We start from the raw sequence: 23,533 nt of genomic DNA on the forward strand, positions 1-23,533 counted from the left end.
AGAACCTCCGCTGGGAGCAACGTTCTTCTGCTACAACTTCAAGGACCATTATATGAAGAGGAGGTAATTTGTTACATGGTGTCGAGGCTCTTCTTGTGAAGACTGTTGCAAAATCCATCCAAAATCAATAAGCATTACAATGCACTATAGCTATAGGCATGTGGTTAAAAAAAATGCAGGCCTAAATAGCCTAGAGGTCATAGCTCCAGGTCTATGCCAATGGTAAAAATTACACTTCTTTGAGTAGGGGAGAACCATAGACTGTAAATAAAAAGGAACAGCGTTGCTCCACCTCTTCCCGTTGTATGGTTCTGAAGCCAAAAAATCCCGCTCCTGGGCGCAGCCATTGTGCAGCCAGAGCCTGTGAAGCCACTGTACGCAAATGCTGTGTGTCCTTTGAAGTGTCCCTCTACGGCAGCTGTGAATCAAAGCAAACCCAGTTTAAACTCTAATAACTAATGAAAAAGAAACTTTTCAGAAAAAATAGGCCTTGAACACAAAACAGTCAAATAATAACTACATATCACCACAGCATACGGATGTGAGAAACATTCGTATGACGTGTATTTATTTTTTAAACTTTGACTGCTCCCCCATTCAAATGATGCCCCCCTGGGGAGAACGGGTTGGTTGTCACACTTAATGATTGATCATCATCAAAACATCTTTCAACAGTCATTCGTAAATTAAATTGAAGCTTAAAGTGTTGGCTTGAAATGTGTATCCCTCTCATTTTCCAAGTCATTGGAACAAAGAGGCAATTAACTATCAAAGACACTCTGACACATTGTGACAACCAACCCCATCAGGGGGATGGTTGTCACACACTATGGGGTTGGTTGTCACAATGGTATTTTAATGGAAACAATCTTTTAAAAAAGGCAAGAAGGCAGAACTAAGTTTGAAAGTTTAATTGCACTGATAAGTGATAGGCCTACATAACTTATGCATAATACATTTTAACATAAAATGAGCAAGGAACATGAACAGGAAACACATCTTTAGGCCAGCCTATATAACAACATAAAGAACAAAACAAATAGGCCGAACAATAATGGCCAACTCAACTAGGCTACATGCAGTCACTGTCTGAGTTACAGTGATGGCAAATGTAGGGTCTGCACCCAACTCATTTCACCATGCATGATTTTGAACATAGGGGTTTGTCGTTACATGTGACAACCAACCCCAAAGAGAATGTGACGACTAACCCCAACTGGAATTTTTTGTTAGCATCAAGGCTAACAACCATCTAACAACTAGTTAGCTAGCTAATATAAATCTAAACTATAGCTTTCCCCTCACACATTGTAAGGGTAACACTTGTTTTGTTATAAACCCATCATTTAAAAGCCTAGAAGAAAAATACTGAGGAGCTGAATATTTACAATTTGACGTGAAAAACACAAAAAGTCCTCTCACCTCAAGTTCAGCTGTCTTACTCCAGAGACGATCATGTATGTGAGCTGTGATCCTAATTCTGGAAATGTCCATACCCCAATTTGAGAGACAGTGCCCTCTGGTGGCGAGATATAACGAGTTATCCCCTATTTTATACAGTCTATGGTTATCCCCTATTATATTTTGTTGGGGATTACAATTAGTATTTTTTAGATTATCCAATATTCATAACTTAAATACATTTTTTTAATTTTCTATGAAAAACACATTTTCAATGATACATTTAAGGCCCATTGGTAAAGTAATTTCGAGATTTATGTGCGACACATTTCTATTCAGGCATTATTCTAGGCACCACATACGCTGCTTGGGTCCTTTCATAACAACATCATGGCTGCCCTCTGTAGAGGCAGACACAGGTGGAAAAGGATAAATTGTTTTCATGTTTTCACAAGGAGCTTGACAGGTAACAAATATATGCTATTATATCGTAGTTCGATATGGAGAACAGGGCGGGGTGAGGGTGAAAGTCAGAAGTGTTTCTATCGGGACTCAGCTAGCTTACAAACCAGCAGCGCTGCTGGGACTGCTGTGCTGCTTCAGGTCATTTTATCCTCCTTATTACTGTAGTTCATGTTATCCGTGATATTAGCTCTGGTCATGTACTCTCCTGTCAGAAGAGTACACTTTAGAGCAAATATTTATACACTGCACAAAATCCCCTCATATATATCACAAAGATGGCTCTGATACTGTTTAGTGAACTTCTCATGTGTCCTGACCTGACCTCAGGAAACACTTCTGCTATTGATTTCTTAGTTATGCTGGCAGAAAATACAATTTTATACGCTTCTCATTTCATTGTTGTTCTCTGTTTTCCAGGAAGTAGCCCGTGATAGTAACCTCTTTGTAATCTTTAAAAGCAGTCATTAGGTGCTGCTTGCTGAGGTTCCCAGCTGGCCATCAAATCTACAAGTCACAGACACTCGATGGTTCTTCACACATCATTAACTTAAATTGATCAAATCATAGATATAAAAATGCGAACAGTAACTATAACAGAAGCTGAAGCTGAAGCGTGCTGCCCTGTACTGTAGAAATAATCTTGTGCTAATATAACTTAGCCCATTATACGAGCATAAGTGACAGTACAGTTAGCTGTGTTTTATACTGAGGTTAAGGTGCTTTATTGAAGTTGCTGATCTACTTTTTTTTTACTAATTAGATTACCAGATGTTACATGGTGCAAATTTCTTCCCAGGTGTTAGTGATTGACTCTTGAAAACTGAATACAATAAAAGTAAATGTAACATCTTTGGTATGCACAAGAGTTCTAGTGTGTCTACCATTCATCATCTGATATGCTTAAACAGGGAAGTACGACTATGACCTGGTGGTTATCGGTGGAGGTTCAGGAGGCCTTGCATGTTCCAAAGAAGGTGAGATCTCCTTCATGTTTTTACTTTGCACAATGATTTCTATGTATCTCCACCACCTCACACATTATTCATCTTTGCAGCGGCTCAGTTGGGACAGAAGGTTGCAGTTTTAGATTACGTGGAGCCATCTGCTAAAGGTAAAAGACATTTTATAACCCTGCTGTGTTGTTTGATTACAAAGAAATGCTGCTGTGGATTAAGCTCACTGGGATTGCTTTACCAAACAGGTACCAAGTGGGGACTGGGAGGCACATGTGTAAATGTTGGCTGTATTCCTAAGAAGCTTATGCACCAGGCTGCTCTACTTGGCACTGCGGTGAAGGACGCTAAGAAATACGGATGGCAGATCTCAGGACCAATCTGCCATGACTGGTGGGTCAATCAAAACCGTTCCTTTAAGTTCTTTATCAGCTTAAGTGAAAAGTATTCTTGAGTCAGTGGAAACGGATCTACTTACTTTTCTTAGTAGCTGACCAGCACCATCTAGTGGTGTAATCATTGTAGGGCAACAACTCAGCTTTCAGGTGGAGAAGTAATATTATTGAGTGGCAGTGAGGTGATGCTTTTATTATACCTCAAACGTAAAAGGGAAACAATCATTTGTATAGTGTTCACTGAATGTGTACTTTTTGAATGAGCATCAAAAATGTGACCTCAACTCTAAAGGAATAACACATATTATTAATTTCTTAAGAAATCTAGGATCTACATGACAAAGTTTCTCCTCAATGTTACAAATGGAGCATCATGTGAGCCCACAAGTGAAGATTTTATATTATTTGAAAATATTCTATGGGGAGTTCTTCCTTTGACACTTTTTAGATTTAAAAGAAATTTTCAAAAGAAAGGCACCCTGAAGAATTATAAGGTTATAAACTACACTGTGAGAAATGTGCCTTAAACAGTCAATAACTGAGCTTCAATGTGGTTTGAGGCATGTGGTGTCAAGGTTTCTGCATGTTTTCCTCTTTGACTAACCTTAAAAAAATAGCAGGACTCAAACATCAGTAAACATATTTCCCTCTGTGTGTGGTCAGTTTGTTGAGGAATGCAGCACTGAAGTCTGTTTATAAAATACCCTCTGGTGTGTTTTTTCAGGTCCACCATGGCAGAGGCTATTCAAAACCACGTCAGGTCTCTGAACTGGGGTCACAGAGTTCAGCTCCAGGACAAGTGAGTGACACTAGCTTTGCTTGCTTTGTTCAAACAGATTAATTCATTTTTTAATTATGTTTCATTTAATTATGATATAGGCTCAAATTACAGTGATGTGTCTCCATTGAGATGCAAGGGTTGTCTTTGCTGGGCTGTAAGGCTTTGTCTGGATGTATTGTTGGGTCTAAAAATAGTCTTAATGTTAAAAACTTTACCAAGAAAAATAATTTGATGGTTTTGATGTCATAGATTTTAATTGATCCCATTTATAGCTACAAGATGAGTATTGACAGTGTAATATCCATGTCTTAGCCTCATCTCATTTTAATCTTCTTTTCCATCCTCTTCTACCAAAAGCAGAATTTTCATAAAATAATGAAAAAAACATTTTCCTCTGGTTTAATGTTGCTGGTATTACGACATGAAATATTGCTTCAGGTTGTGTATTTCTGTTGCTACACGACTGCATGATTGAGAGTGAGCAACCACACGTTGAGTGAGCAGCTGCTGGAGGGCGAACAGGTGTAAACTTGTGTGTAAATGTGCACAACCTCAACCTGAAGTGTTTTTAAACCAGTAACATCATTAGCTTAACCGTGGTACATTAATAACTCCTCTAATATGATTCAATTTTAATTAGCAGAGCAGAATCTGTTAACCTCTTTGCAGAGCACTCACTGAGCCCCAATGTATTAATCACAAATATCATTTCTCAGGAGCAGCACAGATGTTGAATGAACGTTGCATTATTAATCTCTCATAATTAAGATCACTTTTCTAAAAGCTATTAAGTTCTAAGTAGTGTTTAAAAGTTTGCATGTGAAAAGCTGATAGAGCAGATGTGGGAGTAAAGATTTGTGGAACCAAGAGTATGAGTGCTAATTCATTCCAAAACTATTATTCACTCTTTTAATTTATTTGGAGGTAATTACGCTTGAATCAAACTTCCAACAATCAGTTCAAGAAAGTCTTTTCATAATAAAATTGCTACATGACGAACACATTGCTAACTTAATGTTTAATTCAAACAACAGATTTAAGTTTCATATGAAAGTGATAAATATGAACAATTCTCTTCTTATGTAGACTAGAAGTGTAGCTTGTGGCTGTACGTGTTTTTGCTTCTGAAAGGGGAATAGATACAAAATATACAACTTACAATGGATTCATAAGAATCTTAAGAAAAGTATCAAGAGGGTTAGAGAAATAGTGAAACCGCTACTGTAGCAAAATCCATAACTACAAGCTTCTTCCAGTTGCTCCATGTGTAGAAGGTGCAGAATCCATCCAGAGAAATATCTAAGAGATCTGATAACAGGCCTTATCAGTCCTACTGGTGCTGTAGAGCTGCACAATTTCAGCGTACACAAATGACATAATGCACTTCTTCTCTTCTCGGTGCATCTCAGATCTCAGTCAGGGGTTTGTTGGTGTTTGTTGGTGTTTTGGAGGCTGGAGCTACCTTTCATATCAGATTCATACGTTGAAATGTTGATGGTGTAAGAGGGAATAAGCAGGAAATGAGTGAGAGGAATGTTAAACACTTAGTGTGTGTGATCTCCACTTCACCTGTAAGCAGATCCATCCAGCTGTTCTCCGTGTGTTTTACAGGAAGGTGAAGTATCTGAATCTGAAAGGAAGTCTGGTGGATGAACACACCGTGAAAGGACTCACCAAAGCAGGGAAAGAGGTGAGCTGCTGATTCACAGCAAATTATTAGTTTATCAATCACAAACTGAGAGCAAGAGTTCAGCTGTTGATGAACACCAAAAAAATGTATGAATGGCTTTAGAAAACATATTTAGTGGATGTCTTTTATTATATATTGTCTGTAAGACTGATGTCCATTCTAATGTATGATTCTTCTTCTGCTTCTTTTTCATTGCTCTGTTTGATAATACTCATTTAATTCTGCTACCACTTTATTCAGCATACATAGGTATAATATAAAACTTCCATTAAAAGGCATTTTTCTGCCTCTGATTAAAGTTTATTATACATTTGAAGTGCAAATTATTAATTTAATCCTTCTTGCAATCCTAATTTAGGCAGTACAGATTCATGTTTAATGTGAGGGCTTATTTCAAAGTGTGTCCATCGTCACTTCAAAGCAGTATACTGTAGAGACCACTTACATGCATTTGACATTTCCTTATTTTTCAAAGGAAGTGAACAAACTTCATACTTCCCTCCTATCTCTCACGCAGACCATCCTGACCGCCAAGAACATTGTGATCGCTACAGGCGGACGACCTAAATACCCCACGAATGTAAGAAAAAATGCTCCCTTCAGTCTCTTCTTCTACTTATAGTGGTGAAATAACATGACAAGCAACAAAAAAGACATTATTCAGAAAGTTAAAATCACATAAAAGCTGTACAGTAAAGCATTTGACAGGATACCAGCGTGAATGTTGTTGATGATGAATGACAATGTAAGTCTGGAGTTGCAGGTGGTCTAGGAAACTACAAAATCAATATTAAGGTGTAGGAAAGGAGGAAGTTAGATCAATGAAAATCCAACAAAAAATAAAACATTTGCTGATTATGTGCATGTATGTGTGCAAATGTCATCCCCTATAGATTTTGTTTTATCTCTCTTCCTGTATGTGTTGCTTGGTAAACTTGTTTCAGGTTAACCAGCAAATAAGAATGAGAAAAACAAACTCATAGTAACACCAAAGTTTTGTGCAATGTGGTGTGACGGAATAAAAAACACACTTTAGCTTCTTTCAGATTTACCTGTTTGCTGTGTCATGAATATTGACGGATGTTTGGATAGGTGATTGATAGGAAATAGTTCTGCTGACAGCTTTCATTCTTATTACAGATTCCTGGAGCCATGGAGCATGGACTCACCAGTGACGACATCTTTTGGTTGAAAAAGTCGCCTGGGAAAACGTAAGGCAACCCCCTGACCTACACATACTAACATTATGTTAAAATACAAGACAAAGAACTTTAGTACAACAAGGATTATACAGCAAATCTACAAGACAAACCAAACCCTCTTATCTCTGTAGTATTAGTGCCTCGCTCCAACTCACAGCGTTACCTTGCTCGCTGACACGACACGGCCCACCGTCACGCACTGTAATCATTCATCGGTGACATGCCGTTTGTTTTTCTCCCTTCCTGTCAGCCTGTCTTCGCCTCATGATTCAGATTAGCGGCGTGCATCCTGACCTTTACAGAACAAGCCCTTTAATCCAGCCATTTAGCCGCTGTCATCACCTGGTTAATTGGTCCTTCCCTGATGTTTCCTCTTGGCACAACGTGCAGACGGTGACTAGTGGTTGTGGTGTACCTGGGCTCTGGTTGTTGTTAGCTTCTCGGTGAAAGATAAGGGGAAATAATTAGACCGATTTTTTTTGGCTTCATTTGATCCAAGGTGTCTGCACCTGGGCTTTGGAATTTGATACTGTTTTTAACACACAGTATATATGTCTCTGTTTTATATTAAAGATGGTGTGTGTGTAGTTTCTGGTGTCCTCGGTATGCAGCATTTATCGAGCCATTAACTCCTCCATCATTTCAACTCTCTGTAATATTGTTTTCCATATTAGTGCATGCACACCTCTATATGCTATTTACGTGTTTGACCACTTGGTGGCAATGCAAAATCATTTATGCTCAACAAATCAACATGAGCACATCCATCCATAAACAATTATCACTGTAGCATTTCAACAAAACATCTTTGTTTATGAAGCAGAATTATCCATAAGAGACAGCACTTGAGCTCAGGAAGTCGTTTGATGTAAGAGGAAGACAGCAAGTGGAGTCCTCTTCCTCCCCGCAGGCTGTGAGGGGCTAGCTGTGGTTTAGCATTAGCTTTGGCTTCCACTGTGAGGTTCCTAAAAGACACAGGGTAGCCAGAGCGGGAGGTGTTGTTGTGCCGCTGAGCTGTCAGCTGTGCAGGTGAGGTCCGATGGGCTGTTTCTGCCAGCAGGGCTGGTGTGTGTGTGTGTGTGTGTGTGTGTGTGTGTGTGTGTGTGTGTGTGTGTGTGTGTGTGTGTGTGTGTGTGTGTGTGTGTGTGTGTGTGTGAGGGTGGAGGGGGGGGGGTCTCAGGTGAGTGATGGTTGTCTAATGGGTCTTAGGGCACACACACACACAACTGAGTGACAGATTAGGCCCCGTGGCTGAAGCCCAGAGCCGGCTGCCATCATCATGCTAACAGGATAAAGCAGTGAGTGCGTGCCTGCAGGACTGTGATACTGGTCCAAGGATCGGACAGTACTTGAATGAGAGTGAGCACTTTGTTTGTGTGGTCCTGTGTCATGTTGTGGAAGGGAGGAGGATCAAACTTCCTGGGAAGATCTTCCAGCGGTTTGTAGCAAAGCAGCACAGATGGTTTCAGAATAACTTCCCACCATTTATAAAGAAACAAAACCTCAACCAGATCTCTTTTACATGCATGAGCTCTGTCTATGTGACGCCACAAAGAGAAAGAAGATGTTTCACAACTTCAAACATGGTGCCAAGACACAGCAGAAAATTAAGTAAAATTCAGGTCTGATATATAAAAACTATGGAAGAGGATCAGGGCAATTGGGAAAAAAATGAAGGTGTAATATTTTTTTTTATACTGAGAAAAATGTCAGAATTCTGACTCTACGAATAAAAAAAAATATGGCACCTTCTTTGTTTTTTTTCCAGTTGCCCTAATCCTCTTAAAAATGATTTATATTTGTATCTAAACGTGTGTACTTTCCAAAGAACAGCCCAGAATAAAATTAAGAAATGAAGACTCTTGGTGCAACAGATGAGGTTTGTGAAATCAAACTATCAACGTGGTCACTGTTAAAACTTAACCTAAAAATACACACCTTCACATTAAAAGAAAATCTTCTTTAAGCATAGAGAATGGCAAAGATTGAACAGAGTTAGTGCCACCTTCAAATTTTAAGTATTAAACACTGGTTTAATACAAGTTTTTTGTGAAGTCTTCAAACAGCTAATCAAGGTCATTCACTTTAGACAAGAACAACTGCAGTCCTCAGAGTATGTGTTTATATGATCAGTCATTTAGATAAGTCAAAAACCCATTTTAAAACCTTAATGGAGAAATTAAGAATATCTTTGAATTGATGTATTTTCTATCCGAGTGTTTTCCACAGTCACGTTCATTTTTTTCATAACATTTTCCCCCAACATAGTATTAATGTAAAAATAACATACCGTCGTTGTATCGTATAGAAACCTTGTATCTCCATATTTAATCATTTTAATTGTTTTCCACTAATCAGTGCTAATGATCTTCCTACATGTCTGATAGGTGGCTTTCAAAAATATAACAGATGAAATTATATATTTAAAAAAAAAAAGCTTGTGGATGAATCTTGTGCTGTGTTTAGTTATGGGAAAAACACGTCCTACCTCCTGGAAAGTAGTGGTTTTGGAGATACAAGGTTTCTGCCAGGCGTTGACGAAAAGGATTTGTAGTTACAGTCCGATTTTACAGCATGTTCAGCGGTTCATTGTCATGAAGCATATTTTGCTTTGACCAGACATAAACAGCGACTTTCTCATGTGTGGCTGATGTGGGTGAAGGCAAACTGACATGACTTCAGAAGCATTAGCAACATTTAGTAGAAATATTTGATTTGGAGTTTGAGTTTTTAGAACAAAACCACCCACATTTCAGATGAATAAAAAGTAGTCTTAAAATCAAGAGTTTGCTGTTGTGGGTCTTTTGAAGAGCGGTTCAAGGTCAAAAATGTTTCAGCAGAGTGGATAAGGAAACCGCCCTCCTCTGAAGTTGTGGGTTCATTAAAACTAAGGCTTGAGTTCAAACACTTCTATCACTCTGGTAGTTTTCTAATGTACAAAGACTCCATGCCAAATATGTTACTTCAAATGGGAGTCCAGAACTCCATGAGACGTTAAAAACACTGCAGACTAACAGTATTGCTTTTTGTCACTTTAACAGTGACTCCCTTTATTAGAACTAAAAGTTACTCTGTTTCATGTGTGACATAAATTTTCTAAATCCTATTTGGAGGTTTGTCAAAAACATTGATGAAAGTCTAAGCAGAGGGAACAGAAATGGGTAAAAATTGCTACATTTTTGTGCAGCTGAAAACCAGAGACGGTGAACAACTAAGCAAGTGTTCCCAAAATACAAATATTAGAGTGAAACTATCAGAGGTAAGATGTCACTGAGGCTGTCTTAAAACTGTGCATTATTTAGCATCAGATGATATAGCTATGTCAAGTACGTATCCTGAAATAAGAAGCAGAGTGAACAGAACAGAATGAACTATATGATTTAAATGTTCTACTTTCACTGTACCAAGAAGCATTGTCTAATTTTCTCCAAAAATACACATGAAAAAGGGAACATCATACGTCTAGATGTTAAATGCCTAAGTAAACGGATGTCAGAGGGAATGTAAAATCCAAGCCAACATCTTTGAATTGACACACGTGGCATAAAATCCAGACTAGTGTACAATGGGTGAGAAGAAGAGGTAGGGGGAAAGCAGACTCTTCGTCAGTGATGGAAGTGTAGAATCAAGCTAAAGCTCTCTGCCTAATCTTCTTTAAGCCACTTCACAATACGTGCTAAGTGAACCCCTTCATAACACAGACTGACACAAAATGGGCATCGGTGCTTTTAGTGGTTACCGTGAGCAGGGACCGGGGCAGGATGTGCCGCAGGCTGCCAGAGCTGTCAGGCGGAGCAGACGAGAGGGACGGAGGTCTGCGTGTAAACAGGGAGGTAAAAACAGGGTGAAGAAGGGCCTCATGTATGCGTGTGATGGGCATCACTCAGCTGGCTGATGTGTGGACTTGAGCCCTGTACATGGCACACCCCGTCTGCAGGGATTAGACTTAACTCTGGCAATTAGTGCTCCTCAACACCACAGATATGGGGGCTGAATTAGGAGTGCGATTCACCTGGACCACACACACAAAAACACACACACACACACACACACATACACACAAATGTACAGCTTTCAGTGTACCCATTTTCTCCTTTTTCCTCACACATCTTCACCTCAGTCAGACATGGTGAGGTTTTGTAATTCATCACCTCTCCAATTCTAGGATTTAAAGTAAACATTTTCATCTCTCTTTATTTTGTTTGGCCAAAGTGCTTCACAAATGAGGAAATGTATTTTTGTTGTACTATTAGTCGGGCTCAGGACTTTTCTCTCTTTGTGTTTTGCAGACTTGTGGTTGGAGCCAGCTGTATCCTTTGTCTGCCAATGAACTTGTAATGGGAGCTGCTGTATAAAGTCCAGTAGTAATCAGTAGAAAGTGATTAAGTTATAATAAGAGGGATGATTACATTTTTCCAAATCCAGTATAATAGTTTCTTTGTTCCTGTGTTGCTTCATGACTTTGCTGCACCTTCTTTCTGAGCTCCCTCCGAGTGTTGGGTCTTAGTTTTTATTTGTTTTGGCCACACTCTAAATGCTACTGCTCTGTTATAATCCTGAACCTGCTGCTGCTCAGATGTGGCTCTGGAGTGTGCAGGCTTCCTCACAGGCATCGGTTTGGATACCACAGTGATGGTCCGCAGCATCGCCCTCCGGGGGTTTGACCAGGTATTGCTCCTAATCTTCAGTCTGCACACTCTGGTCATAATGATATTGTTTTAGCCTTTTCTGAAAGTGAATACTCTTCCTCTGTTTTGCAGCAAATAGCCAGCCTGGTCACAGACTACATGGAGGCTTATGGGACCAAGTTTGCATGGAAGTGTGCCCCAAAGAGAGTGGACAAACTGTCCTCAGGAGCTCTACAGGTGACCTGGACCGACACCAACACAGGCAGCGAACACAGTGACACCTTTGACTCTGTGTTGTGGGCTGTTGGTAAGTGTGTGAATGTGTCTCTTTGTGCAAGTCGCATCTCATTTCGATCTTAAAGAAAACTGAATTCATGTGATAATGTTCAGAGTGCAATATGAACGCCTCTCCACATGGAGGTGAGATCAGAGAACATTGTCCAAAGAGAGGTGGAGGCTCATTCTGTTGCACATGGACACTTAAAGCTCCTGTGAGGAGTTTGTAGCTTCTTACAGAACAAACTGAAAGAAATACTGATGTGTCCTCATGACCATTAAAAAGCAAACGAGACAAAACCGGTTCTATTATGTTAAGTCATTTTTAGTTCCCGTTACCAGTGCTGCTGGGTCAGTGTCAGATCAAGTGTTTAACTGCATGCTGCTAAAATTGCCTGTGTTTACAATTGTCATCGAAAGGGATGACAATGAGTGATATGTATGACTGTTATGAGACAAAAGCAAGAATTCTTTAAGAAAATACTCTCTACAGACGATTTTTTTTACCTTACAGGCCCACGAAAAAAATTGCTGCATGAGGTCAGAGATGTGTCAATGCAGCAGGTAAAAGTCAGGAAAGTTCTCTGGGAGCAAGTAGGAGGAGTGATGATGATTAAGCAGAGTTTCTCGACAGGATACTTTTCACTGCTCACAAAAGATGACTGTATCATGTTTTTAATGTTTGTCTTGGTGATATAGTTGCCATTATGGAAAACTTCCCATCCGACTGCGCTTGCTCCTTCCCCCTCACACACATTTAAACCAAACAGAGTACATTAAGTTGTGAGGGTTCATCTGACAGTGAAAATATCCTGATGTGAGATGCATGTGGGAATAAAAACAGCTTGAGTGTTCTGTAATTATTTAAAATATCAGGAGTCCAAGAGCTTTCGACACAAGAAAGACATAAGTCACAAAAATATATATTTATTTTAAATATTTACTTTCAAACACAATGTTTTGGTCAGATTAAAATCAAGGAGTGGTAAATTGAATACAGTTTCAGGCATTCACTGGGGCACTTTGCACCTTTGATACAAAACTGTTAACATAGCTTAAAAGGAAAGAGCTCAAAGATTTGCATCAGGGTGAAGATTTGTAACTTCACAAGATGAGCCAGACCTGTCCCAAATTCCTTATTAAAACACCTCTGACAGATGTTTGAACCTGAATTATTTAGATGGCGGCATTCCTTTTAACTATGAGCCCAGTTTGCAACATCAATTCAACCACATTGTTAAAACGCAAAAAGCTGTGAAAACTCAAAATTTCAAGGCAACTGTCTGCACTAGATTTTTGAGTTTTGAGGCTAACTAGAAATCTTACATTTGAGCCAACTGATTAGTTTTTTTGTTGAGATAACTTATCATTCATATGTAGTGTAACTTAAAGGTTTGAGTTCTACATACTAAGAAGTGAAAGTTGTGCCAACTTGTTATTTTTTGTTCAGAATATGTACCTTTTGTTACTGCACGTTACTGCAACGTTTTTGCAAGGTAGCTAGCTAATTTCCAAGCGGCTAACTATTGGTAATGACCATGCATTATTAAACTAACTAAACAAATTAGAGTTACATTAACCGGTAATCAACTCACCGTCAGTAGACCAACTGTAAAGCTCGAGTTTCGATACAATACTCAAACAAAATACTCACCTTTAGGGCAATAAAATCTACACAGGACAGGAGAGATGGCGCCACATGTGGAGAATTGAAAGTGTGGAAGACCCCTGTAGATTTGAGTTGGAGACCCCGTTCTTTGCCTGAAGCATACTCAAATAATTTAGCCGAGCCTCAAACCCATAATTTTAAGTTTTGCCAACCTAACTTATGATATAAGACCAACTTTACACAACAAACAGGTAGTTGAGATAACTACTTTGATGTAGTTTGCAACGAAATGGAACATTTTTTGTTTACATGACCAAAAAGTCATTTTCAGACCAACAATTTTAAGCTTTCATTTTTACAGTGCACAGGTCCTCCTTATAAACCCATGTTTTTTACTGTCTAAATATAACAAAATCTACTGGTACGTGTTAAAGTGACAATGATCAGGTAACAGAAGAGGTCCGCCATTTTGTCTTTTTAAAGTTAAAGCACCTCCCATTTGTTTCCCACATATACTCCTAAAATAAAACAGCACTATTACTGTTTTTCCCTGCCACCACTTATTTCATTGTCAGGCTGAATTGAGTGCAGTGTCAGCAGATTGCAGAGGAATCAAGGCTGAAAACAAAGTAATAAAGTCTGAGTGATGAGGACGGCAGGGGGGAAGTGTTAATCACCCACCGCTGGCTCTCTGGCTCTCTGGCTCTCTGGCTGTGGAGGGGCAGGATGGGGCAGGATGCACCCAGGCACAGGGTCACCCCGTTCCCCTCTTTGTTCTCCCTCTCCGGGCCTTCCTGCTCATGCCACCCCTGCGGAAACCAACCTTGCATCTGTCACTGCCATCCCTGCCCGTGGCCCTTTGCGTGCTATTACCAGTAGCCTTCCTCATCCACTTTCTCATCCATTCATCTTCTGTTCTATCATGCCTCTCATTCTTTTTTATGAGTAACCATCTGAAAATATAAAAAACATTTTTTTTCCGTTGCCGACTACACTGGACTGTCAGCTGATGTTTGAGAGTAGTTGGAGGGAGGCAGGGGAGTGTGTTCTTTCTCGCTCTATGCGTGTGACAGCGACGAGGATGTGCGTGACCCTGCAGCTGAGATGACGTTCGCTTTTCCCTCCTGTGGCTCAATTCCCACTTCATCTCAGCGTGGGACTGCTGATGACAATATTTGCATTGAGTGCACGGTTCAGTAGGTGTGCTGACATGCGTGAGATGCTCGGACCTGCTGTGTTTCCTAAATTCTTTAGAGCTTTCTCCACAACCTCATACTCCACCTCATGGCAGAACCAGCTTTTTATATATATGATCAGTTACTTGATGCAGCAAAATATTAAGCACATAAGCCTGTTTGTATTCTACTTAACAGAATATTTCGCATTACCAACGCCATTTTTTTCTCCCAGGTACTGGTTGTGATACCTAGAATTGACAGAGTACCACAGCCATACCAGTTAAACATGTGCATATTGTTGTTGGCAAAACTGATTGCAGACATTTTGCTAGGTTTGAGTAACATTGGACCATTTTCTAGCTACATACTGCCGTTGTTTTTTATTGTCAAGTGATACTTGACTTTTCCAATGAGTTATGATATTGGATGGGGATGTTCTGAAACAACTGATTTCCTAGTTATCTAAATAGAAATTTAAATTCTGCCTCAAAGTAAGAAAACATTCAGAAAACAGTCAACGTTCACCACTATTCCCCCCCCCCCCCCCCCCCCCCAGCTTATCACGGGATCACAGAGTCTGCATGTAAACAATGCTAAATTGGTTGTCCAAATAGTTAACATTAGCAGAGCTAGCACCACCAGCATTCGATCCTCCTTGCAGGTTAACCTCCACATGACTTTTGCTGGTTACTCAATGTGCTGCTTGAATGGTTATATGCAGTTTAACCAGATGCCGCCTACATACAACTTCATCCCCACTTTCTAGATCAGAATGCTGCAAATGCTGGGCTACGAGATGCCATGTGTCGTCCATGCTTGTTTATCCTGGTAGTAGAGAATTACAGAAATATTGGGGTAACCATCAATTTAAGCTTCAGCTCTGGCTATGAAGGGACAGCTCTGACACATAATTGGACTGACATTTTGGGCCCACAGTAATATAATTATTAATTATTTGTTTAACCAACTAGTTATTCTTGTTATGAGGATGGTGCAAAGTATTGGCATGGACCTCCTGTTACAATACCCATTACAATACAACATGCAATGACTTACTTTGAAGTACTTTACATTTAAAAGTCAAATTTAAAATTGGAGCTGAGAATACAGCTTGCTGTGTGATTGAGCCAGGAGTCCTTATTTGCAAATCAGACATAATTAAGAGGACTTTTACAGAAATAGCCCCACTTACATAATATAGCAACTTACACTTATGTGTCCGTGTCTGCAGATTTTCTCATCATGTAGCTATGTAATGGGCATTTACGTGTGTCAGTCATTGTACAGACTTGGACTTAAAGAAATCCTAGTGATCAGGTGTCATTGCTGTCCTTGTTTACTCTTCGTGAGTCTGCAACAGACACCAATGTGACTTATGCATCTTAATGAAAATGGACTAAAGACTGATATTTGCTGCCCTGTGAATAAAAACAGTCTGTGTCATTATTGTGTTAGAGCTGCAGGTCTGAGGGATAGCAGAGTAGAGACACACAGCAGGAAGTATGAAGAGCAGCTGCAAACTAACAAAATTTAGCTCCCTCTTGCACATTTATTTATTTTTATTGTGATCCATTTTTGTATTATTACTGTTATCCATTGTATTAAATACAAGTAAATAGAGATTAAATTGTCTCTCACTCTTGGATCACCATGTAAAGAATTACAAAAATAGGTTAACAAAAATGAAAAGAAGGAAGAAAAAAAAGAAATGCCTCACACCCATAAGTACCTTCCCACCCCACCCCAAGAACCCTGTGGATGGATGGAAACCTGTTTATAGCAAATTCTTCAGAGTATTAATGTTGTCAAGCCAACTTGTCATGATGTATTTCTGTTGCCCAGCATTACAAGTTGGCAGCATTAATAAAATCCCACAGCCATTTCTGTACAGAAAGTGAATGGGGATGTTTCCATCCACAAGCTACAAGTTTCTTGGCAGCAGTGAGGCCAGCCAAAAAGACACGCCTTTGTTTAAAAGAAAGCTCTAAATTAGAATCCTTGCAGATTTATTTGGAGCTGTGGATGTGTTTGTTATTTTGATAAAAAACATTTTCATGAGCAGGACTAGCTCTCCTAACTTCCTCTCTATGTACCTTGACCACTGCTGTGTTCTCTCTCTCGGTCACTGAGGCTCTCGGCTCAAGGGGCCAGCCTTTAAGCCGAACAGCAAAACGATCACTGGAATTTAAGGGAAGGGAAAGGAAAGTATTATATACGGCAGTATCATGAGTTGATGCAGATACTAGTATCAGTATTCTATTGAACAATTCTAATCACCAGATTTTTCACCACATCTCAAAGCTCCTCCACGTTATAGGCTACTGTATATAACGTTTCCTAAACCTGTCATAAGACGTAACACAGTGGTGTTGTTTTGTTTGTGTTGCTCATGACATCCACGTAAGCTTTTGTTCCCATACAGTGGAGTGAGAACCAGTAACAGCGTGGCCTCTGCTCTTTGATGTATACAAGCAGGAGTTATGAGTACAAGGCCACTTCCCTTTACTGTGACCTTACACTAGGGGCCAGGCCGGGTCCCAGGCCTCTGTGGAGTTATTAAAGGCCAGAGGGGACCGGGGGACAGTTTCACCACCGTCTGCCACATCCTACTCCACGGCCCTGTCTGCCTCCACCTTTCCCCTGCTCCTTCCTGGCCTCGCGGCCGCTCCCCTGTCCAGGTGTGACCGACCGAAACACACCAGGAAACAGCGTTTTCACACTTCCTGTCTGCATGTGGACAGTGGGAAAATTAGTCTTCCTCCTCGCTGGCTCTTCGGTTCCCGAGGATGTCATTTTTTAACTTTTTCTGTTTTTTTTTAAAGACATTTGCCCGTCTCTCAGTTTTATAAGTTCCTGATGACATCCCTGAATGTTGCTCTTGTGTCTGGATTACTCTGGTGGTTTGCAGACATCTAAATCCCAGTGCCGTATGAAGTGATCAAAGATTTTTGAAGGATGATGTATGTTGAGAGTTGATGTTTTGAAAGTGTATCGGGAGATTACCTTCTGAGTTTATCAGAAGTACCTGTTTTTATGACCTGAAGAGTCAACTTTGAGACTGTAAATTATTCATGCAGATTTTTGTTTGGTTTTCAGTTCCACCTTGACCTGCCGCATTAACTGTTTGTGCTCATTTGCAAGCCTCTGTAAGCTGACAGTTAACGACTCAGGCGTGTGTCTTCGGTAGAAGTATGAAGACATTTGATGGGCATGTGTGTTTTGGCGTGTTTGCGTTGTAAAGGCGGCTGCCAGCCATGACATCACCAAGTTCTGCCCTTGGGTTATTATATCCTAATTTCGAATAGTGATATATAGCATTATAATTATTATACTGTTACTTATTTCCATACTTAATGATAGGAGTATACACAGATGAGCCTCTCTCTCCCTTCTTTGCATGTAGGCTGGTGACAGACATTTGTGCAGTTAAAATGAACATGGTAACTGGACACAGTGTCACTCTGAAACTTAGTTTCAACTCTTCATTTTGCTTCCAGGAAGAATGATTTCAGGAAATAAGAAAAGTTCTGCAATAAGATCCAATTAGCTTTTTGTTTTTTTGCTTATGATGAAACAAAACCGATTCTAGTTATTGTTATGTACATACTGTATTTTTTAAAAACTATAAATAAGCTATGTAAATCAAACTGCTGGAATTGTGCTAAAAAGGCTTGATGCACAAATGCAATGCTCATGGTGGATTAAGATGAGATCAGACTGAGTCCTGTCAGTAAGATGGGACCGGATCTTATCCTGTCTTCATGTTGGGTTTTTGTTAAACTATAACATAGAGTACGGTCTAGACCTGCTCTGTTTGTAAAAGCATCTTGAGATAACGTTTGTTGTGATTTGGTGCTATATGAATAAATATTTATGGATTGATCTATTGATGAACAAACAAAATAGCTGCACAAACAGTAAAAAAGAGGACATAAACATCAGAAATGAATGCAGAAAATACAGAAATTAGTCAAATAATACATATAATAATACTATAATACATTTCTTTTGTTCTAAATTCTCTGGTGGAGGACTCCCACTTATGCACCCTGTGGTGGGGGCTAAAACCAGTTATTAATTGGCATTTATAAAACAAGATGGAGCTAAGGATGCAGGTATTGTTGCACTTTATTTAACAATGATGTTTATAGAGCAGTTAAAATTTAGATATGTGCTGTGATGTGCCCTGCATTCTGTGTATTATCCTGCTTTTTTGTCTGATGCCAATCACATCCCTGAATACAGCATAACAGTGATGTATAGTTTAAAGCAGCACCAGCATTCACAATAAAACTCTGACTGAAGTGCCAACAAGAATTAATTTTTGTATCCAGGAGAAAAGTATGTTAAGATGAATTAAAGCACTCATACAGCCGGAGATTGGATGCATGTGATACAATATGTGGACGATGATTAACAGTGGTGATACTAAAACTCTCTATACTGTCTTTACTATGATTTAATTACAGTAAGTTAATATTAACTTGCTTTATTTATTATATTATATATATGTATATTTATTATATTCTCTCCTATTTTTTGGCCTGAAATAGAACACATTATCATTTTTGACACCCCTATGATGTACTTCCTAAAGAACTCTCCCCACACACACACACACTGCCCTCCCTTTTGTCTTTGTTCATTTGATCGATCAGATAAGCGCTCAGCTCTCACTCCATCTGGTGCGCAGTTGTTGTGGCTAATTAGCCTAGCAGTCTGGAAGCTTCCTCTTAATGTCACAACAGGCTTTTGTTGGCCTAAATGTTGAGTCGCAGTGTGTGTGAGAGAGAGTGCGAGTGTGTGTTGGTCTCAGCTTCAACCAAATCTCTTATCAGTCCCCACTGTTGTTGTGTCGTGGTTGCACAATGGAGCCGTGCTCGCTGCTTCAGTGGAGCAGTGACTCGCGCTGCAGACAGGAAGGCCACACATGTAAAGGAAAGTCTTTTCTTTCCAGTCAGATTCCACTGATATGGCTTTTTGTAGGTCAATACATATGTTTGGGTTGTAACTGATGCTGAAATGGAATACTGTTAAAGCAGAAAAGAGGAAATACATCATGTTTTTGCAGCAGAGATGTGTTTTTATAGAGGTGAAGTCTCAATATGATGTGAACCATTATTATAAACAATGTAAGAATAGTTTGAAAAAGTTTGTGAATGCACTCTAAAATCTTAGCATAGAGCTGCAGGTGTAACTCAGCAGTTAAATTGTGTGCCCCGTTTACAGAGGCTGTAATTCAGAGTAGTGGCCCGGGTTGTACTTGAACCCTTGGCCATGTGCTGCATGTAAGTAAGTAAAATGTATTTGGTATAGCACCTTTCATGGAAAATGTCACAAAGTGCTTTATAAGATATTACAACAGTAATAATAAAACCATAAAAGCAACAGTAAAATGAACCAAAAAACATCAAATAATAAATTTTATTCTTAGCCCTCTTGCTTTTTACAAACTTCAGTAAAAGTTTTTTTTTTTAGCAATTATAACTGATGCAGAAAATAACGGCGGTTCCCTGTTACTTTTTTGGCATTTTCTTTTTACTCGACCAGCCCTGTGACTCTGCCAAACCTAATACTGTGATGTGTTTTTTTTAAATTTGGTCGATGTGTCTTTCAGTCAGCTTCTTGTGTGTTTAAACATCCCTCACTAGTTCTGCGCTGCCTACAACCTCTTGACTTGTCTTGTCTCCTGTGGACTGGACAGCCATTGACCGTGCAATGAAGTTCTGAGCTCTCCAAATAACTTGAGAGTAATAACCAAAATATCCTCCATGTGTCCTACTGATGCTATCAGGAAGGTTTTTTTTTGCCACATTATCAACAGGAAGAGGTGAAATCCTAAACGGTAGAAATGTGCAGGACACCTTTCCACTGATTGATTACGTATGATGTGTGTGATCTAGTTGTCTCTAACATTACTCTTGCTATTCAGAATTGATAACCGTTGTTATCGAATTTTGATCAATCAGAATCAAGTATTTAACACAGTTGGGTGATCAGTGAGGAATTGTTTTTGATATAATTTATCCAACAACTCATTGTCTTTTCATACAAGTTATTGAAATGTCACAAGCTGAATAATACATAGAATAAAAAATAAAACTGTTTGTTAACTTGTTTAAATCAGAAAGTTTCTGATTGAATCTTTAAAGTAAAAGCTGTGTTTAGCTGTTCAGCAAACACAGATTCATTTTGATTATGTATTGTGGCTGCTTTAATATGCAGATCTGAAACAAAAATGAACAGGGATATTTCAATGAAATGTAAAGAAAAAAAATATCAGAAATATAGAGATGCAAAATAAAAATAAAGATCTGAAATCTGCAATAAAATCAGAGATCAGGAAATACATGGCTGACAGTGCAGACTATTTCAGTGTTTTGGACATACAGGACGGGACATGAGAATATTTGGGCCTGAGCTTTTGGGAATTGGTGACTGCTTAGTTTCACCTCTCTCCCTCCTTCTCTGTGCTCTCCACCGTCTTCCACCACCCAAGCTGTGAGCACTAAACACATCCCCATAGCCCCCCCGGTCTGAGGAGACGGGGAGGACGTTGTTCTCCGGCTCCAGCCAGGAAAAAGGGTCTCAGGGGTTTGTTATTTTTGCTGTTCGATAGCATCTACACGGGTAGCTCAGAGCTGGGTGTTTATTATGCTACCCAGGCAGGTTGTGAGGAGCTGTGGAGAGGAGGGGGGGGCGAGTGGTCCAGTGCCCCATCACCATAGAGACTCAGCGTCGACAGCATCAGTCAGCCGTCCCCCAGGAAGTGTCAGGAATCACACCTTTTGGGTGTCCCAGGGGTTGATGGGAAACTGATTCCCAGATGCTCATCAGTTACGGCTCTCTCCCTCTCTGTCTCCCTCTCTCTCTCTCTCTCTCTCTCTCTCTATCTCTATCTCTATCTCTATCTCTATCTCTATCTCTATCTCTATCTCTATCTCTATCTCTATCTCTATCTCTATCTCTATCTCTTTCTCTTTCTCTTTCTCTTTCTCTCTTAGCTGACCAGGTGTTTTTAATTAGCAAATTTTAGCATGCTAACAGGCTAAAACTAAGACTTTAATAATATCCAGAGTGTATGGCAGGAACACTGTACAGACATCCCTCGTCCTTACTGTATCTACCATGCTTTTGTAACTCTGCTAATGTAGCTTTATGTCCTAGAGCCTCAGCAGAATGTGTTGTGAACACTGCACAGAGAGCCCCCCTCCTCTCCTCTCCTGAGCTGTAATGTAATATTCTCCTTGTGTTGTTTCCTTCCACTGACCTCAGGCAGAGCCCCTGAAACCAAAGCTCTGGGCCTGGACAAGCTTGGCGTACAACTCAACAAGGAGACGGGGAAAATAGTCGTGGGCGCCAACGAATCCACATCAGTGCCAAATATCTATGCTTTTGGCGACATCGGAGAGGTAGGCATTGTCAACAAAGCAGCTCACACAGAGCATAGATAGTTAAAGGTAAGAAAACATTGCATAACAGTACTGATTTAGACTGTAACGACCAACACAGAGGGAAATTGGAAATTTATTTTTATAGTTTCAGCCGCTGAACCAGAGAACTGTCAAGTCTTTAAGAGGAATCTGGAAACAAATGGGTTTTTTTTAAAAAGAACGATATTTGTATGCCAATAACTGATTAGAATAAATTGTATTTGGGTCTTATTCCTTCTTTTTTTATGGAAACCAAAAATAGAAAAACAAATTTAAAGTTCAAAGTAGATTTTTTGTTTTTGCTTTAACATTGATGTAGGCCAAAATGTGTCCTATCTGCAAACAGCCACCCACCTGTAAATACTGTGCCATGCACAAATGTCACTAGGTGATGATTATTGGTTGTGACGATTTCATGCCTGTAAACTAGGATACCTAACTTCTGATTCAGAGAAGAGGCTTTCATACGGCAGAAGAGGTCACCTGTTGGACAAAATGTCAGCAGTGTGGAAGTATCACAGCGCTTCTGAGTAAGATCAGCAGCATGCAGTTTGTAAGACATAGTCCAATGACATTTCAAGAGGAGGGACTTCTAACAACAATTTAATCAAATCTCATAGTTCATTTAAAAAACAGAGATGAAGAACTACAAAGAAGTCGTGCAAAAATCCTATTGACTAGAACTGATACAATGTTGTTTTTTTAACATCGTATTAGTATCTGCCCCGATTTTCACCATTGGTGCATCTACACACCTAACCCCTCTACTTATTCTAGACCCTCAGAAAAAAAGAGAGTCTGATTAAGATGAATACAAAATGCTTTGTTTATGTGTTAACTTCCTAATTTTTCACACTTGTTCCCTTTTTGATGTTCCCTACTCCCCCTCTTTTGACCTCATTCTAATCAAATATAGAGGGTAGTATTAAAGTTGTTACCTGCCACCAACTTAGAGGTGCAAAATATTGACATAAGCAATTATGACAGAGTTTTGTTTTCTAAAGGTATGACATTGGTTTGAACACACGTGCCGGACAGACTTTTTGGTACAAGAACTTTTCAAAAGAATTAAGTGAAGTATTTTAAACCTGCTGTCATGTAATCATGCTCTCTAGCTGTGTGTGTTCCAGGCTGAAGCAGTCTTGTTGTTACTAGTTCTACCTGCAGCATGTAATGTCAGTGTTGTTTTTTCAACATGACCAGCTGTGTGCTTCCTTCCTGCCTTTCAGGCCGTATGGCCTTATGGTGTGCGCACACATGCACACACGCATGCACACATGCACACACATGCACACACACACACGCACACACGCGCACACACGCGCACACACGCACACACGCACACACACACACACACACACACACACACACACACACACACACACACACACACACACACACACACACACACACACACACACACACACACACACACACACACACACGCACTCTCTCTTTATGATTGACAGTTCACTTTGATGAGTCATACTCTAACCCAATCTGTCTGTCAGCTTTTCACAGC

General features: G+C 39.7%; 1 protein-coding gene across 1 annotated transcript in view; it reads left to right on the top strand.

The window, feature by feature from the left end:
* Window positions 1-1,754: 1,754 nt before the first annotated feature.
* txnrd2.2 (thioredoxin reductase 2, tandem duplicate 2) overlaps window positions 1,755-23,533 on the top strand; it is a 28,640-nt gene continuing 6,861 nt past the window's right edge. The window contains exons 1-12 of the mRNA XM_034692040.1: window positions 1,755-1,867; window positions 2,775-2,840; window positions 2,921-2,977; window positions 3,068-3,212; window positions 3,939-4,013; window positions 5,607-5,685; window positions 6,203-6,265; window positions 6,826-6,896; window positions 11,177-11,196; window positions 11,464-11,555; window positions 11,648-11,822; window positions 21,854-21,990. Of these exons, the coding sequence (XP_034547931.1) occupies window positions 1,792-1,867; window positions 2,775-2,840; window positions 2,921-2,977; window positions 3,068-3,212; window positions 3,939-4,013; window positions 5,607-5,685; window positions 6,203-6,265; window positions 6,826-6,896; window positions 11,177-11,196; window positions 11,464-11,555; window positions 11,648-11,822; window positions 21,854-21,990 (1,056 nt within the window). The 5' untranslated portion in view covers window positions 1,755-1,791. The remainder of the gene's footprint in view (window positions 1,868-2,774; window positions 2,841-2,920; window positions 2,978-3,067; window positions 3,213-3,938; window positions 4,014-5,606; window positions 5,686-6,202; window positions 6,266-6,825; window positions 6,897-11,176; window positions 11,197-11,463; window positions 11,556-11,647; window positions 11,823-21,853; window positions 21,991-23,533) is intronic.

The sequence above is a fragment of the Notolabrus celidotus genome, chromosome 9 (genome assembly GCF_009762535.1).
Source record: "Notolabrus celidotus isolate fNotCel1 chromosome 9, fNotCel1.pri, whole genome shotgun sequence".
Classification (NCBI taxonomy): Eukaryota; Metazoa; Chordata; class Actinopteri; order Labriformes; family Labridae; genus Notolabrus; species Notolabrus celidotus.